The 17,320-nt window shown below is 40.6% G+C and overlaps 1 protein-coding gene across 10 annotated transcripts in view; it reads left to right on the top strand.

Annotated features, from left to right (window-relative positions):
- The window catches only part of sbf2 (SET binding factor 2), a 110,304-nt gene that overhangs the window by 56,145 nt on the left and 36,839 nt on the right, over nt 1-17,320 (top strand). For 8 of the 10 annotated variants that reach the window (XM_037094731.1, XM_037094729.1, XM_037094733.1 and 5 more), the window contains 11 exons: nt 2,122-2,254; nt 4,349-4,511; nt 4,826-4,939; nt 5,535-5,612; nt 5,894-6,007; nt 6,856-6,984; nt 7,186-7,284; nt 7,441-7,645; nt 7,863-7,972; nt 8,757-8,906; nt 15,909-15,977. In XM_037094731.1, the coding sequence (XP_036950626.1) occupies nt 2,122-2,254; nt 4,349-4,511; nt 4,826-4,939; nt 5,535-5,612; nt 5,894-6,007; nt 6,856-6,984; nt 7,186-7,284; nt 7,441-7,645; nt 7,863-7,972; nt 8,757-8,906; nt 15,909-15,977 (1,364 nt within the window). The remainder of the gene's footprint in view (nt 1-2,121; nt 2,255-4,348; nt 4,512-4,825; nt 4,940-5,534; nt 5,613-5,893; nt 6,008-6,855; nt 6,985-7,185; nt 7,285-7,440; nt 7,646-7,862; nt 7,973-8,756; nt 8,907-15,908; nt 15,978-17,320) is intronic. The other 2 variants (XM_037094726.1, XM_037094728.1) reach the window with 1 other exon arrangement.

Raw genomic sequence — 17,320 nt, 5'->3', positions numbered from 1 at the left:
CGTTTACATGCTTAGAAAAACAATTGAGAGGTGGAGAAGGTCTAATTTTCTCTGTCACGTTAAATCAGCTCACCTATGGCAAATAAAAAAAGTGATTCATACGTGTAATTTGCTGCAAATTAATACAAAGAGCCCCTTTATCTCATGATATGATATTTGTTTTTGATTGTGAATCAAGACAGATGTACTGGAACCTTCATGGCATACAGTCTTCATGGCATACAGAGTGAAAGTGACTCACAGTTAGACATTGAGTTAATCATTCTTGGTTCTCCTAACTGACCGCTTTGAAGGCTTACACGAGGGTAGATATCACAAGTCAGCTGATGAGCTACACACAAGCAGAGAGAACAAGTGCATCGTCTCCCTCATTAGGTCATCCTCATGTCCATATGAGGACTGGCTAGTAGCTGTGCAGGCAGGAAGGTCAGCCGCACATTGCTCTGTGTGCACAGGTCACCGAAGTCACCATTGAGGAATGTGTGTTAAACATGTCACTCTGCAAAGGAAGTACATCCCTCCCAGGGTCAGATAAAACCAGCCACCAACAGCCCTGTTGTTTGTTGTTTGTTGCTTTTGTCTCTTCTGTTGTCTGGGGATATTCTGTCACTTCTTATTTAGGGCTCGGAAGTATGTCACTATTTCCATGAGATAAGTAAAAATCTGAATCTGTGGTGCGAGTGTAAAACCAGAGATAATATCTTAATAGAAAGCAGTGCTACCAAAAATAACATCAGAGCATTTGGACCTACTCTGTCTATAAAAGATGATAAAAAAAAAAACTGAAGCCATTTGGTTTGATTTTGTTGAGGCTGGTGTTTAGTTTCCTGTTTACCACTAAAGTGCTCAACTCAGGCAGCCAAACGTCCAGACTCAGCGCCCCCAGTGGCGCGGATACATGTCTGCCAGTGTTCCTCTCTCTTTATCACTACAATGTGTGATGAATTGGTCTGTCAGTTGCTCGATAGGAAACAATAACAGGAACTGTAAACTTAGAATTCTTCCTGATTGTCAGATCGGTATTTGAAATATTATTTATACTGTATGAGAGTATGTCATTTCCTTTTGTTTTCCAGCAGATTTTTGTATTCCATGTTTAACGCTAACTTTCAACCATTTCCCTTGAAATGTTTTGTTTTTGTCCAAGGGAAGAAAAAAACATAAAAGTGTGGGTACAGGTCTTAAGGGTGTGCTACTATATGTAAAATAAGTAGCATAAAGCCTTTTGTGGCTCCAGAGGAATCTGTAGGAGTGTAGTAATGTCAACTAGTAAAGTTGCATTGTGGGTAATGTACGCACCATGTTTTAATATGTTTACCTAACATTAAACTCCTCTATCACTGTTGGAGTCAATGGACAGTTTAAATATGAATGATAAAAAGCAGTACAGATGAATCACAGGTATCACCTTTTTTATTCCACACGGTCTTCTTCTTTTTTCAAAACCTCGCACCTACATTACCCACAATGCATTTGAATCTTTGAGTGACTTCACTGGAGTCAATTTAACAGATTAAATGTAGCTTCTTCTGAAGCCGCAAGAGTCACAACACCACTTCTCTGACATATGCAGTAGTTTATTTCATAATGCTCCAGTCAAGGTTTAGCTCACTAATCCTCCTACCTACATGTGTTTGCCCCATATGGTAGAAAACACAGACAAGTCACCAACCAAAAACAAAGACACACTGTAGAGACATAATTCGCATAATCAGTTTATTCAGTGTGAGGCAGAAGCAGCTTATGCAGACAACGTATTGCTCTCTTCTGAGAGAAATTGTGTTACCAAACTACTTCCCTCGACGCCACAGCTCATCCTCCTGGATCTTCAAAGTGAGATCAGTACACCAGTGCACAAGTATTGCCACCCAGTCCATAAGTAGCATTGGTATGGTTGCTGCATAACGTGGCAATATTCTACAGAATATTCCATGTTTTGAACTGCAGCAATCCGTCTTGAAGCTGTTATGCATTTGAACAAAACTCCCAGATGAATATTGTGTGTTCTGATATGTGTCCACAAAGAGCCGCGGATGTTTGATGAATGATCTGGAGCAATATGGCCATCACATTCCAACAAATACCTCATTCATTTCATCCTCTTTTGTTTTCTCGTTCCAGGAATACAAAATGTTCTAAGCCTGTTCTGCGCAGTTCTGACCGAACACAAGGTTTTGTTCCACTCCACTAGTTACCAGAGGCTCGGAGAGGCATGTCGCGCCTTAGAAGCCCTCATGTTTCCCCTTAAATACAGGTAAGTGTGTGTTGGAACCCAGTGGCAGGGCAGAGTCTCATGTGACTTTCCACCGACACAGTGGCTGGTGTCATGATTTCCCTAACTTGTGATTCGGCTGATGATTAACATTATGTTTAGTTCAAGGAATAAGCATATCTGTCTGAGACGATTCCGCTTTAAGATAACAAAAAATCACCTTGTTTAACCTTTGCAGATATAGTTAGTTTTGAATTAATCCACTCACTTTTAGAATTCACTCCTCATAAAACGCCCTTGTACAGTAACTGACTTCTCTTTTTAGAACAAATGCATGTGTATTTATCCATCTTGTGAAACTATCCTCAGAGGGAGTTTTAGGAGAAGTTATTATTTTCTGTGGTGTAGAATTCTTTAGAAATTACTTAAAAGCCTAACAGGACCACAGGTTCTTTGTCTGGTAAAACAAAAGAGAACACAACGCATCAGGTGAATAACAGAAGCAGGAAAAATGTAACATACATACAAGAAAACTACAGGCCCCTTTCACAGTAGACATTTTGGCCTGTCATTGTAGAAGAAGCGCAGGTGTTACTCATATCATGAAAGATGTCTCTGTTGTATGTAATCTGCGACAGTCGGCCTGCATGCATAATATCAAGACCTTGTATTTCCCTTCAGTGATATGTCAAAATGTCCTCCTTGAAAAAGGAGCAGGATATATCAATGATAGAGTGTGATAAAAGCCACATAACAGAGTCTGTTGGAGGGGTGACAAACATCTGGAAGAAAACAGAAGAAAAGAAAGAGAAGAGAAGTAAAGAAATGGAAAGAAAACAGTTTGATGAGATGTGTTGGAAGAAAGGGTACTGTACACTGCCCCTCTCATTCACCCATTCACACGCAAGTGGAAGCAAACTGTTTCTGTCCTTTAATGTTCAGTATCTTGCCCAAATCACTACAACATGTGGCATGTGGCTGGGGATCAAATCATCAGCCCACTGCTTAAAGTGAAACTCTCGCCAAAATGCAACCTAGGTTTTTTTTGCTAATGTATATGAGTCAAACCTAAGTGTAAATTGCATAATTACGACGAAAGAGGCACTTTTAAGATTTACCGTGTTTTCGTTTTCGGGTCAAACTTATTTTTAAAGGGAGTGCTATAGGCACTTTAGTGATCGCATGAAAATCGCTATTTTTAGAACAGTAAGAAGGCTCGACACAACATGAATCTTTGCTCATAGTATCACCAGGGTCTCTACACATGAACACGAGCATTGAGAACATCATTTGTGTACACAGAGTTTACTGAAAAGAGAGTTTTTGAACAACTCACCTTAGCAGTAGCTTGTTCAACCTCCTTATCTAGATGCCCCAGTGTCTGAATATTTTCCCACGGTGTCTCTTGACTCCATGATCTGCTGTGCAATGACATCACAGGCAAATACTATTATTCATAAGAAGAAGAATTAGAATAAGTAAATAACCCTGATGGTTAATTTTCCTGTCCTTTCTCTGTAGTTTCGAAGTGCATGTTTTCTGTTCAGTACAAGCCTTCCATTAGTAACAAATGAATGGCACAAAATCCTGGTCCAGATGATTAAATAGGTGTTACAGGAGGCCAATATAATACATAAATATGTTCATGTTTTTTTTCTTGTCCTCAAAGGCTACTTGGAGTCAGTAGCTCAAAAGTATAAGATTAGAGTTTCACTGTTGTAGTGAAATGAAATCTTTCTTCCTGTTTGACAATCATTTCCTCATTTTTGAGTCGTGTCTCCTGTGTTGTTTTACTCAGTTTACACTACCATGTCCATGTCAGTAGATCAGTAGATTGTAGATTTGGTAGATTAGATTTGTTACATGATGATGCTGTAAAAAAAAAATCCCAAGGCTTGTTAATGACATTGTTGCCAAATTCATGAAGATCCCGTGAATACCACACTAACTTATTGCCTTTTATCTGCTCTTTTATCACTTAATGAGAGTTTAGTCATTTGAGATTCACAATAGCTTACTCAATCACATAACTTCCCTGCAGGGATGCCCACTTATTGGGTAATTCTTCCACATCTTTCCTCCTCATTTTTATTGTACATTTGTGTATTTTCTTATAATGTCCTCTTTTGTTTTCAGTTACCCATACATCCCTATTCTGCCTTCGCGGCTGTTGGAGGTGTTGAGCTCACCCACTCCCTTCATCATCGGAGTGCACTCCATGTTTCAGAGTGAAATCCAGGATCTGGTGAGAGCAGATGTGGCACCCAGTAATCTGTCTTACTTGCGTGCAGAACATACTGTATGTCATGATACATTTTTGAAAGCTTGTAAATCATTAACAAATAATGCAGTTTATTCTGATGACATCAAAGTGAAGATCGTTGTGGCATTTAAGGATTTGTTCTGACCTGCAGAGTGTTTTTGAGTGTCTTAGAGTGTTTGTTTTCAGGAAGTTTTTACTCATGAAGATTAACTAATCTGCACTTCAATATGATGTTTATTTAGCTGGTTTCGGCTGAACCTCGTCAGACATGCGTGTTATTACGCACAGTACTCCTGCCAGATGCATTCAAACCACCTGACCTGTCAGTGTGTTTTATGTGTGTTCACCAGTTGGATGTTATCATTGCTGACCTGGATGGAGGAACAATAAAGATTCCCGAGTGTATCCACTTGTCTGTGCTCCCTGAACCGGTGTCACACCAAACACAGACCGCCCTGTCTCTTGTAAGCATTAACACACACACACACACACACACTTATGGATGGGACAATATGAGTTTTTATAACGTCATTGCAATTGAAATCCTCTCAGGATAACGTGACTTAAAAAAGCAGTCTTGCTCAATAGATGACAGTAAAGTAATTTCTTGATTTAGTTTGAACTGGATGTTCACTAAAACAATATGTGTGTCCTATCCGGGATGCAATAAACACTGCAACTGGATTATTTAGATAATGATAATATGATGGCAATTAACACCAAATAGACAAATCACAGCATGTCCTCCTTGTTGACTATCTATAAACAATGTCTGTCAGTCCATCTTTCACACAGACAAACACACATAAGATTCTTGTTAAATATGTTTTGAATTGTTGTGCACAAACTTCCTGGTGAAATTTATGGTCTTACTTTACTTTCTTGATTACGGTAAATCATGTGACACTTTTTATGTTAGGCTGTATTATCTGTTTACTCATGGTGCTTGAGGAATGTTTACTTCTGTTGCTGTTGCACTTATTCAAAGTCGATGTAGATGAGAGCACCGGCCGCATGAAAAACAAAGAAATCACCTGGAGATAAATGTATTCCTTGTAGGTTTTGCACCCCGATCTGGAGATAGCAGACAATGCGTTCCCTCCACCTCGCACTGCACCCTCCAACCTCAAGTTGTTGGTAAGTCAGCCCCACTATCACATGTCATCCATTCATTCTTGACCCTCAGGCTGTCTCATTGTAAGGAGTGATGACCTCCTTCTCCCACATGAGGGGGACATGATTGCCCTCACCAGACATAATCTCTTATCACCAGGTTAGCGTTGGAGTGAGGGTGCTAGCTGACGGTAACCCATTACCCTAAAGACAAATAACAACTGTGTGTTGCATAATTAACTTATCAGGGTACATTAGTAGCATAGCTGTTTGATGAGTCATGATGGTGTGTGTGTGTGTTCCAGGACAAGGAGGTGAGGGCCGTCTTTCTCAGGCTGTTTGCACAACTCTTCCAGGGCTACAGGTCATGCTTGCAGCTCATCCGCATCCATTCTGAACCCGTTATTCATTTTCACAAGGTGAGATATCGACATAATGGAAGTTTCCAGTGCTGGATTTCAAATTTTGAAAAAAAAAAAACCTTAGTTTCCAATATGGTAACCTAAGATTAAGCTCCTCAGCAAACATCTTGTTCTTTTAATCTGCCAAAACTGTTTTTAGCTGGAGTCCAGCAGTGAGGGTGGAATTACATGTAAGAGCAGATAAACCTGTCAGGGGTTCATAGAGTGTGTGTTTGTGTGAGAATGCATGTTGTTGTAAATGTGTTGTAGAGGCCCCATGACTCTTCCGTGATGCTATCCTTTTGTTTATGCAAGCTCCGGACACAATCCCGTAACCTTGGGCAAAGCCCGGCAATGAGCCATATGAAACGTATTAGGTTTACATTTTTGTTTTGCGCCGGAGATTTTGTTTGTTCGTGTCTGTGGTGTCTCCGTGGTAACCCCTCAGCACATCATCCTCAAAGTACCCCACATGGATCACATTATAAACAAACGCTCTGCTTATTTGCCTGGAATCGCTGAGTGGGGAAGGCTTGACTGAACTGTGTTTTATCTCTTCTACCCACAAGCACAAATAATTATGCATAAAGCAAATTAGATTCATTTGCATGTAGTCATTTATAACAAGATTTATCCCTCTTTTTGTACATGCTGAAGAACTTATCCATGATTTCAACAATAAAATGTGCTGGTCTTAATCCCCCTTGCAGAGATTTCTTTTTTTCTTCGAAGGTTTAGTAATGCTATTCGAAAAATGGCTGTGGACACTCTGCTTGTTTTTCATTGCGCAGTATGTCCATATGAACAAGATTACATTGCTCCCATCTGTGTGGGGTTGTAACTGCTCTAATTCTGACATTATCCAGACTGCCTTCCTGGGCCAGCGGGGCCTCATCGAGAATGATTTTCTGACCAAGGTTTTGGATGGCATGGCCTTCGCTGGCTTCGTCTCAGAGAGGGGTCCGCCTTACCGAGCCTGCGATCTCTTTGATGAGGTACTGTAGCATGACGCTCCACTTACAGCTGAACTTTATTACCCTCAACTTAAAAGCTGTGAGTGGAGAAGTTCATACACCACCATTTCATGCATTAAAATGATGATCTGTATAATAAGCTCACTATGAGCATACATTCAATTTACATTTTCAGCTTGCTGTAATAGTTACTGTTTTGTTGTGTGTTTGTGTGTTTTCTAGCTGGTGGCCTTAGACATTGACAGTTTTAAGGAAGAAGAGGTCAGCCCTGCCAAGCTGCAGAAGCACATCAGGGAACTCTCTGAGCAGCTATATAGAAATGTAAGACTTAATGCTGATTTGTCAATCTTTGTTGGACCATGGTTCTACCATACAGCACAGACATCCTCATTTTACCATGTGCCACATGTGTTTTTGTAGTGTATCCACTGTATGTACAGCTTGAGTATCTTATTACCTGTGGTGTGTGTTCTGTAGGAGAACCCAAACCCCCACATGGCATTCCAGAAAGTGCCTCGGCCATCAGAGGGATCCCACTTGAGGGTGCACCAGGTACCCTTCCCCCTGCTGGATGATGAAAAGGTGGAGAAGTTGTTGCAAGAGGGTGTGGCAAAACACGCAACAGTATCACCTTCCACACGACTTGAGAGGAAATGTGTTGTACCTGCCGGACCACCCGTCGGTATGGCCAACTTTAAACAGCCGTAATGTACTGCAGCAATACTAATAATATTGCAGTGTCAATATTAAATCTCTGTGACAGTTTGTATGTTAAACTGTTACTGTTACTGAAATCTGCAGAACACATCTTTGACATGTGATAAATTCCTACGTTTACAGCAGCTACTGTGTATCCTGCAGTGATTCCTCAGTTGTTCTGTCTTTATCTGCCATTCTAGTGTCCATTATGGGTAAGAGTGGCACCGTGTTTAACAGCGCTCGCAGGCTGGAGGTGGTGCGAAGCTGTATTTCCTTCATCTTTGACAACAAGACCCTGGAGACTGAAAAGGTACATTGCACAATGTCTTTCACCAGGGGAGCTAATCAGCCTTTAGACGAGCTCATTAACTGGAGGCATCTGCCCTTTGTTGAGCTGTGGATCTGTCATCACCTTCATCATTTTAATGTCTCCCAGCTGGCACACAGAGACTCTGACGCAGAAATAGATGGCCCTGTAATCAGACACTATCTGAATCAATGCTGATAACTATAATCCATGTTCCTGCCTCTTGTTGTTTGTCTCTAAAAGCATCAACACTACACAAAGATGTCAGTGCTAATTTTAATTCATTGTGGCCCCATGTATGTGAGGTCGTAGGTGAACATTCTGCCCAGTATGCATCGACATGTTTCTGATGGGATGGCTGCCAATTACTTTATGTATCCCTCTGGCTTCATATAGGAGTTATGTAATCCAAGCCTGCATCTCTGTGCAAATGTAAGAATGCATAACTTGCATCCTCTGAACCCCCCGTGAGGCTGTAAATTATTTGCTGCCAAATGGTCATTTGTGAGCACCTCTAACCGTACTGCACAAGAATGTAGTGAAAGTACTGTGTTGGTGCATAGTGTTGCTGTTGGCACAGAATACATAACACAATCAAATTGCTCCTCATTTCACATTAGATGTTATTAATATGTCATGAAACACGGGTCTGCTTTTTTCAAAAGGCCTGAAAAATCTAAAGATGCACAGATGTTTTAAAACAATTAACAAACTCTCTTTTAAATCAGCATCTTCAATCAGTCACTTTATTTAGAAGTACTTCTTCTGTTTCTCTTCATCCTGACAGACACTGCCAGCTGCACTGCGCGCACTGAAAGGCAAAGCAGCTCGTCAGTGTCTGACAGAGGAACTGAGTCTTCATGTTCAGCAGAACCGCGCCATAATGGACCACCAACAGTTCGACTACATCATACGTATGATCAACTGTGCCCTCCAGGTAAGCCACATAACAGGCTGTCATGACAACCCATGTCGCAGACACCCCTTTACCCCTGTAGAGGATATGTACCGTCAAGAGGATATGTACCGTGATGAAATCTTAAAGGAAAGTGAAGGCTGACTGTCACTATTTCTGTCCATTTTTAAATGTTTTTTGTTATTCAGCTCCAAACTGGTATTTGACCTATACCATTACAGTGAAATGATCTTAACAAAACTGTGAATTTGAATTTTATCTCAGACTTCTGTTGTTCCTCAGATAACAATATAATATGATGATTGTTAAGAGATCACCTTAATAAAAATTCTTAGCTAGTAAATAAATATATGACCACAAACTGATGTCAAGAGTTTACCTTATCAATCACAAACAAACCAGGAGAGAATAAACAAAAGCATTTATGAAAAATTATTTTTCTATTTCTATATCTAGAACTGATTTCAACTACACTGTCTAGAAGTAAATGTTCTTGCACTGTAACCCAAATTCCTTATTTTATGAGATATAATTCGTTAAGATTCAGTATAGGCAGTGTATAAGTGGGCCAGAAGTACACATGCATGAATATAGTACAAGCCAGTCCTGCCTCCTCAACTTTTTTTTATTTTGAAGTTTATCGTTGTGTATAACGCTCTGGCAGCATGTTGTAACTTTGAGTCCAACGATGCTGCTCATTGTTTATCAGATAGTGTGTTTGTCTCTTCCTGGTGCCCTCATGCGTCGGCTACTTGTCAAAGTGAGTAAGTAATGTGTTTTTGTGCAGCTCATAAAGAGTAAGTGAGGCTTCACTCAACCCAAGCAGCCGGGTCTTTATTGGTAGTTCCTCATGTTTTACTGCCTTGAATCTGGCCTTTACAGGGACTTTAATAATTTTAAGCAGTCCTCAAAGAGTGCAGCTTTTATGGAGTGACTTTAGATTCCAGTCATTCTTGTTTTCCCACAAATGATAGAAAGCCAATTAATCCCACCATCTGCTTGGGCCTAGGGACAGGCAAGGTCACTTGACGTGTCATTTGCTCCACAATTATGCAACGGAACAAAACGAGACCAAGGGCAGCATTGATGAATTTGGCAAAAAATAATGTCTACATGAGCAAGAATACTGATTACTTAGTTATGTAGGTCCACGTATGCAGGGTGACAGAAAAAGAGAATCTTGTTGCATAATCCTCGCTATTTTGCAAAATGAATGTCAAGATTTCCAGGAGCAGAGATGAACGCTTTGCTTCCTCAGCGTATTGTCAGTGACGTGCATTTGTTGAAAGCCCAAAAAATGGAACAATGTGCAGATATTACCACGATCTCTTGCATGCCCTCTTCTAGTCAGCACTTGTCTTATAATTTAGGGCTATACTGATTCAAAGTTTACTGTTTTGATCCCCCATGATCGTGGGTACTGCTGATAACCAGACAGCCTGTGCGTCTTTTCTCTGTGTGTGTTGAAATAAGATCCTGATGTGTTGGCTTTTGTTGGAACAGATGGGTGAGAGTTTTTTAAAACTACTTACTTACTTACTTACTTACTTACTTACTTACTTACTTACTTACTTACTTACTTACTTACTTACTTACTTACTTATTTATTTATTTATTTATTTATTTATTTATTTATTTGCTGTTGTGTTCCAATGCTAGACAAAATTAGCTTTAACAAGACACAAACAATACAAACCTCTGAAATGAATATAAAATGTGTGATTCTGGTCATAATTCTGCAGACCTTATTTTGTCAAGGACATTTTCCACTATTTTGATTTAATCTGTTCATAATAATATGATACACAGCCAAATTAATGTCTCACCTAACTTTTATCTGGGCTAATATCAACTGAAATCTATATTAACATATTATCTATGTTATAATTACATATCTTTAGTTAAGTGAGTTGTAGAGAGTTGTAATTTGTCTCCCTTGCTGCCCTCTGACATGCTGTTGAAAAGCCAATGTTCCACAGCCACACACAAGGGGAAAAAAATTAAGAATTACATATGTGTAAGTCAGTATTATTAACTTCAGTATGGGATAAGATATCATAAGCCTTCCCTTATGGCTTGTTGTTTGTTTGTTTGTTTGTTTGTTTGGACTTGCAAATTGTTTGACATTTCTTCTCTGGCTTCAAGATGGGGCCCAGGAGTTTGTTCTTGGCTTTCATTTCATGGTCTCCACTTGGTTGTGAGGGATCGCCTCGATGAGCTGTGAAATGAATATAAATAGTAAATTGCTGGGCTAGTAATTACTTTCATCTTTCTTGCTACGCCCAGTCATGTAAGAACCCCAAAAGGATATTTGTTGTGTGTGTGTGTGTGCGCGCGCGTGTGTGTGTGTGCGCGTGTGTGCGTGTGCGTGTGTGTGTGTTAAATCCAGAGTGATTTGTGCTCTAAAAAATGTTGCTTGCTCTTCGTACGATGACAACATTTTGCCTCATTAGGATTGCTGGCATATATGTTGATGTGACACATTGATTCGCAATGACATCATCATTATGAGGCCAGTAACAACAGTTATTGGTTAACGATTGACTTCAGGCTAAATGACAGTTGTGTCTCCTGGTTGCAATCAGTGTTTTCCTTTGAAAGATTTGCAGGGGAGCGATGCGTAATGCTGAAGTGTACATTAGTTCAAAGGTGAAGACATTTCAATCAGGTGTGCTGTACCGTGTCAGTTCTTTGTTTTTCTTTATTTACATTTTTGCTGTTATGCATCAAAGATTGATGATACATCCTCAGGAATGAGTCGATGTCCGTTAAAAGTTTACAGTGACGCTTTTTCCTGTTTAAACATCTGTTGTAATCCTTATCTGTGGTGTCGCTGTACCATGAATCACACACAGTAACGACCCTCATTCAGGTATTTGGGTTAATTGCACATTTACTTGTTTGTGTGCGTTGGTCAGACAGTGCTTAAGATTTTAGAAGTTGAACGTTGCGCAAGCCATGTGGGGGAATGAGTCCTGCTGTGGATGTATCCTGGCATCCCAACCATTTCCTGTCAGATAGGATTATGAGCCCTCTGTGCTCTGCTCTCTCTTGGCCCAGGGCCTCATGATGGTGCTCAAAAACACACTCTGAATGGCAGTTTACTGTGAGAGGGGATTAGGATGGGAGGTCCATGGGAAGCGGCCGCAGCCGCATGGAGTCCATGAGTTCCGCATGATCGTGAGCTTGACCGTCTGATGTGGAACAGCGTGCAAGAACACACGTTCCACACAGATGTTGCTGGAAAGTGCGAGGCACTTAATCTGACGTCTTGTCTGAATCACTGACTGGAGCGCCTACCAGCTGAGTCTGTACCCTGCGTCCCCCACATGGAGCCAGAAAGGCTGTCTGCTGCACTTTAGTCACTTTGAACATCTCCTTTAATAGCAAATAGATGACTTCATCACAGTTTTACATTATTTGGATCATAAATTAGTATCTTGCTGTGAGAACATGGCCCCAGTCTGCCTTAGTGTCCTTGATGGACTGCCTTGCGTAACATGGTCACTGGGAATCAGCACTGGGTGTCATTCCCATGTTCAGATAACTGTTTCCCAAGGATGTTCACCGGTGTGGCCAGGTAAACATCTGCGGTGATCAGATTTCATGCTTACACTATGCAATCTTTGTTCGTTGCTCATCTGGACATCACAGAGATCAACTGTGTAATTTATTCCTCTTACTATCACTGATTCAAGTCGCAATTAACTAGAAATGCCCCTGAGTTAAGAATGTCTTTTATGTCAGCAGCCACAAAAGTCTCATAAAAGCATGCTATAAGTGTCAGTTCATCTCGCAGCTTTCCTGGAAAGTGCCAACTTCTGTGGAACTCACAGGAAGTTGCTGTTTGTTCACATCCTCCAGCATTTCTGTCACATGCTCAACATTCTTGTTTTTCCTCGGTGTATACGTGTCTGAGACAGAATAGCTGTGTTAGTTACCGTGGCTATCACAGCTCCCACAGCTTCGAGGGGGAAAATGATGAGACATACAGTAAATAATAGGAGGAAAGGAAGACGGCAGGGTGTCCTTGCAAACACTCCTTGAAATACCAAATATTAAACAACAAACAAAAATCCCCCTCCCCGCACCATGTGGATCTATTCAGCACAATGACAATGATTTAGTCCTAAATGCAATGCCCTTCCCTTTGTCATGTTCCTTAGATGATGCTGCTCATCTTCAGGTTTCACTTTTAAATCAGCCTGAGCTCAGAGACCTGCTATAGATTTCACTTCTATCTGCTCACCTCAGGTCACTTAGCCACTGTTTGCTTAAGGGAGATTAAGGTGAAGGTTTGTAGGAGATAATACGTGTGGCTTAAGTAGACCTGATAATGTCTATAAGATATGATGTGTTGAAGCAAAGAAACAAAGACTGTGATGTTTCCAATGTGGTTGCCCAAAGTGGGGCCTCGGAGTCAAAGGTGGCCCACCGTTTTTGCCTGCCAGATTGACTAATAGAATTAATAGAATATGACTGATTCTGCAGTTTTATTTTTTCTGAGATAAAATGCTCTTAGAGTATCTACATAGCTCTCCAAATATTCAGGATTCCTAGTTACCTATACCAAGGATTCCTTTTTTCCTATCCTGTTTTCCACCGTGTCCCAGGGTGTTCATTTGTCAGCAGTATTACACAAAAACTACTTTACGGATTTCCTTGAAACTTGGGTGGCGGATGCGTCTTAGCCCAGAATTGACCCCATTACCATTTGGCGTCATTTCAATAAAGGCATGAATCCAGAAATGTTTTTTCATTTTCTTAAATATTGCAAGATTTTTCAACATTTTTACCAATTTGACAGGGAGTAGTGGATCTTGATGAAAAAAAAATCAAGTATATTTAGGTGAAAAATGCAGATCAAAATAAAAAAATCTGGATGAAGCTGTTTGAATATGTTTTATTTGATTTTGGATTCAGCTTGATTGAAATTAAGGGGACTGTTGAGTCTTGGCAGAAGTATGCACTCTAATGAGGGCCATTTTAGTTATTTATTTATTTATTTATTTATTTCATCATCTGAGCTCAGCAGGCAGAGTGACCGATGCTGGAAGTGAGCCAGTTGAGGAAGCGTTTTGCCTTTGTAAATCTAAATTATACAATACTTAGTATAATACACAATGTGTTTTATTTTGCCCACCATTAAGTCTCAGTTTTGGCCATCCACAGAAAAACTGTTTGGGCTCCCCTGATCTACAGCACGTGGCCTTTTCAGAGCTCAACATGTCTTTCATCATAAGTTTATGTTCTGTTCTTTTTGTCTGAAGTATGTTGGTTTGTTAATTATTCAGACTTCTCGGTCGGTGCGTTTCCACTTGTTGTGCTGTTATGACTGGGGTCCATGAACTCCTGTGAACTGCCGCATTGTTAGGGATGACGGTAAACAATGCTTTGGTGCCGCTCCAAGCTGGAACATTTTACCGCAGCCCAAGTAACTGCAAAGAAAAACACTCGCGACACGATAAATAAAACAGAAAGAATGTTGCTCAGTCGACGGGGGGCCGGCCTTTTATGTGTGGCTGCGAAACTTGTGTTTTATATTTTCTCCTGTCTCTACATTCTTTGTGTGTGTGTGTGTGTGTGTGTGTGTGTGTGTGTGTGTGTGTGTGTGTGTGTGTGTGTGTGTGTGTGTGTGTGTGTGTGTGTGTGTGCGTGCGTGCGTGCGTGCGTGCGTGCGTGCGTGCGTGCGTGCGTGCGTGCGTGCGTGCGTGCGTGCGTGCGTGTGTGTGTGAGGTTCTTTCTTTTGGATGGCTGGTTGTTAACAGAGGCCTCCACTTCAGACTACTATCAGAAAGAGCAGCATTCTTATCCTTATCTAGACTGGCAAAATTAAAGACTCTGATAGGATGTTGTGTTTAGGAGAATGTAGACATGAACCTAAAGTTAAATTGTTTTGTTTTTTTGTTTGTTTTTTTTATAAAATAAAATGTGTGTTATTTACACAGAACCACTGAGGGTTATGAGGTGAGGCACCAGGTCAGAGCCAGTCTTGTTTGTGCATGGTCTTAAATCAAGTTTCCTCTGGCCATTCTCATTTACAGCGTTCAACAAATAAATCCCAACAAAGCTTACTAGAGATAAGTACCAATTTCCTGTGAATTAAGTACTTTTGAGTCCAACTCGCATCCTTTTCTCCTATTCTCCTGTTCTCATCGTTCCCTGTGATCTCTGCAAGAAGAAGTTTTGTTTTGTGGCCCCCGAGTCCCCCTCCATAAGCCTCTTAATGTACTATTCGTCTGAATGCTATTCTCTTGAAAGCACCATTAAGCACTGCCCCTTTGACCCAAAACAATCCCAAATACAAAGACACTCTGGCATGGTGTGTAAAAGTCAAAAAGGGAATGTTTTCAACTATTTGCTAATCTAAAAATACAAAGAAGGAAAGAGAATGACATTTTCCCTCTGGCTAGTCGTGACTTCTTGATAAATGGATACAGCATTTTATGGCCGAAACAACTGGATTTTGTGCAACATGTTGCGATTTACTTTTAACCCAGTTCAAGAATGTAAATCATCAAAAATTACCAATAAATTGAAGACCGGAGTGCTGTGACGTATTGATTCAAAGCAGAGATTACATAAGGCTATTGAAAGCATATGTTCAAAGTGTGTTGGTTGGTTTGTTTTTTTTAGCATTGCCTGACATTCAATAGGACAGACTGTCTTTATGTAAGAAGAAGTTACGTTTGCTGCTACGTTAGATATCTTTGCCCCCGGTGTTCCATCTATATCACATCTCTGCACTGCAAATTTAAAACTGTGTATCTCTCATGTACTGAAAGACACAAAGTTTTGTCTCATATCTTAGCAATACGTACGCTGTCAGAGTAGATGTAGTACTACATTAACAACGTAGTAAAATTTCCGTTAGCATTTCTTATAGTCTCCCTTCTTGCCCCGGTGTGTGTGACCTCTCTGTTTGAAACCTTTGCATCAGTGAAAAAAGATGTTCACAGAGCTGTGTAACATGTCTCCTGCTGTGTCCTGTCCTCACTTCTCTTCTGTTTGTGTGACCCACAGGACTGCTCCAGCTCCGAGGAGTACACGGTGGCTGCTGCACTGCTGCCCCTTTCAACAGCCTTTTACAGGGTAAGGACTCTAATTACAGAGAAAGATGTGTGTGGGCTCATTGTAATGCCTCTCTTTAGTGTACAGTGTCAGTGGAGCCTCAAATAAACACAAATCTATATAGATATCTCTTTTATCCTAAGTGGTTTCCAGCCATGTAGATACGCTTTTATTTGATTAAAAAAGGAATTATAAAAATCACTACATTTTGAACAAAAGTGGGGTGAAAAAAATGTCAATATCACAGTTAGTCCACATTAAAACGCTGAGACCCCAAATAAACACACATGCACACACAGCACTAATAAATGCATTGATACACGGGGAGTTTTCAGAATGTAGATGTCCAGGAGGAGAGCAGCAATTAGTACACATGTCATACTGACTGGTCCGTGGTGGACACAGTGAAAACTATCCACACTGAACACAGTGAGGCTGTTCGCATTTGGTATCAGCATGGGTTCTGACTGATCCGTTCACAAGTGGGTAGCTTTTAGGTCCATCAGTTCACTCGGATCGGAATTCATTTCCCCACCCTATGTGCAGATATACCTGTACATCGCTGGAACAAACGCATAAGACTTTTACACACACAAAAAGAATTGTCTTGATGTGTTACTGTGACATAACAAGTTCACCCAAGTTGATCAGAATTTACTTTTGACAGCGTTTCATAATGTTTATAAAGTGTCTTCTACCACAAATATTCTCAAAGGAAAGAACCATCTTAATGTGATGTATTTAATGCCAAATTTACAAGAGGGCACTAGTAATTAAGAATATACTGTAGCAACGTTTAAGTCTCCTTACACAGCAACTCTTAAAATCATTATAAAGAAGTCTGGTGATATTGTGGTTACTGGTTCAATGGTTAGTTGAAACATACAGTGCTTTACACAACAGTGATCTTCATAAGAATCAGACAGAGCTGAATCCATTGTGATTGTTGTGGCTTCTTCTGGGAGGACGTCAGTTGAGTAGGTGGTCCTTCAGTGTGGCTCAGGCCACATGTCTGTACACACTGCTAAAAGAATGTTGTCAGATGCAACCCAGACCACCTTCAAATGTGGTCTGAGTGACTGGATCTCAAATGTGTCCTCTGTGTGTCTTTGAGGTATTCACACCTGTACTTAGAATTGTCCGCTTGTGATCGGATCACTGAGAAAGCATGTTGATATCAGGTCTGAGCAGCCCCCGTGACTCAGCCAGTTCACATGCCACATGATGCAACTCCCTTGATAAGGCTGAAGTTTTGGTTTCTGTTTTTCTCTTCAAGGCCACCAGTGTTGAAAATTAATCAGTAATGTCAGAGTTTCTTCGCCTTGTTGCATGCCTGTTTAACCATGTCACAGTAATCTATCACT

The sequence above is a fragment of the Acanthopagrus latus genome, chromosome 4 (genome assembly GCF_904848185.1).
Source record: "Acanthopagrus latus isolate v.2019 chromosome 4, fAcaLat1.1, whole genome shotgun sequence".
NCBI classification, from domain to species: Eukaryota; Metazoa; Chordata; class Actinopteri; order Spariformes; family Sparidae; genus Acanthopagrus; species Acanthopagrus latus.
The sequence above is the reverse complement of the archived record's forward strand: the minus strand, read 5'-3'. Positions and strand labels throughout refer to the sequence as shown.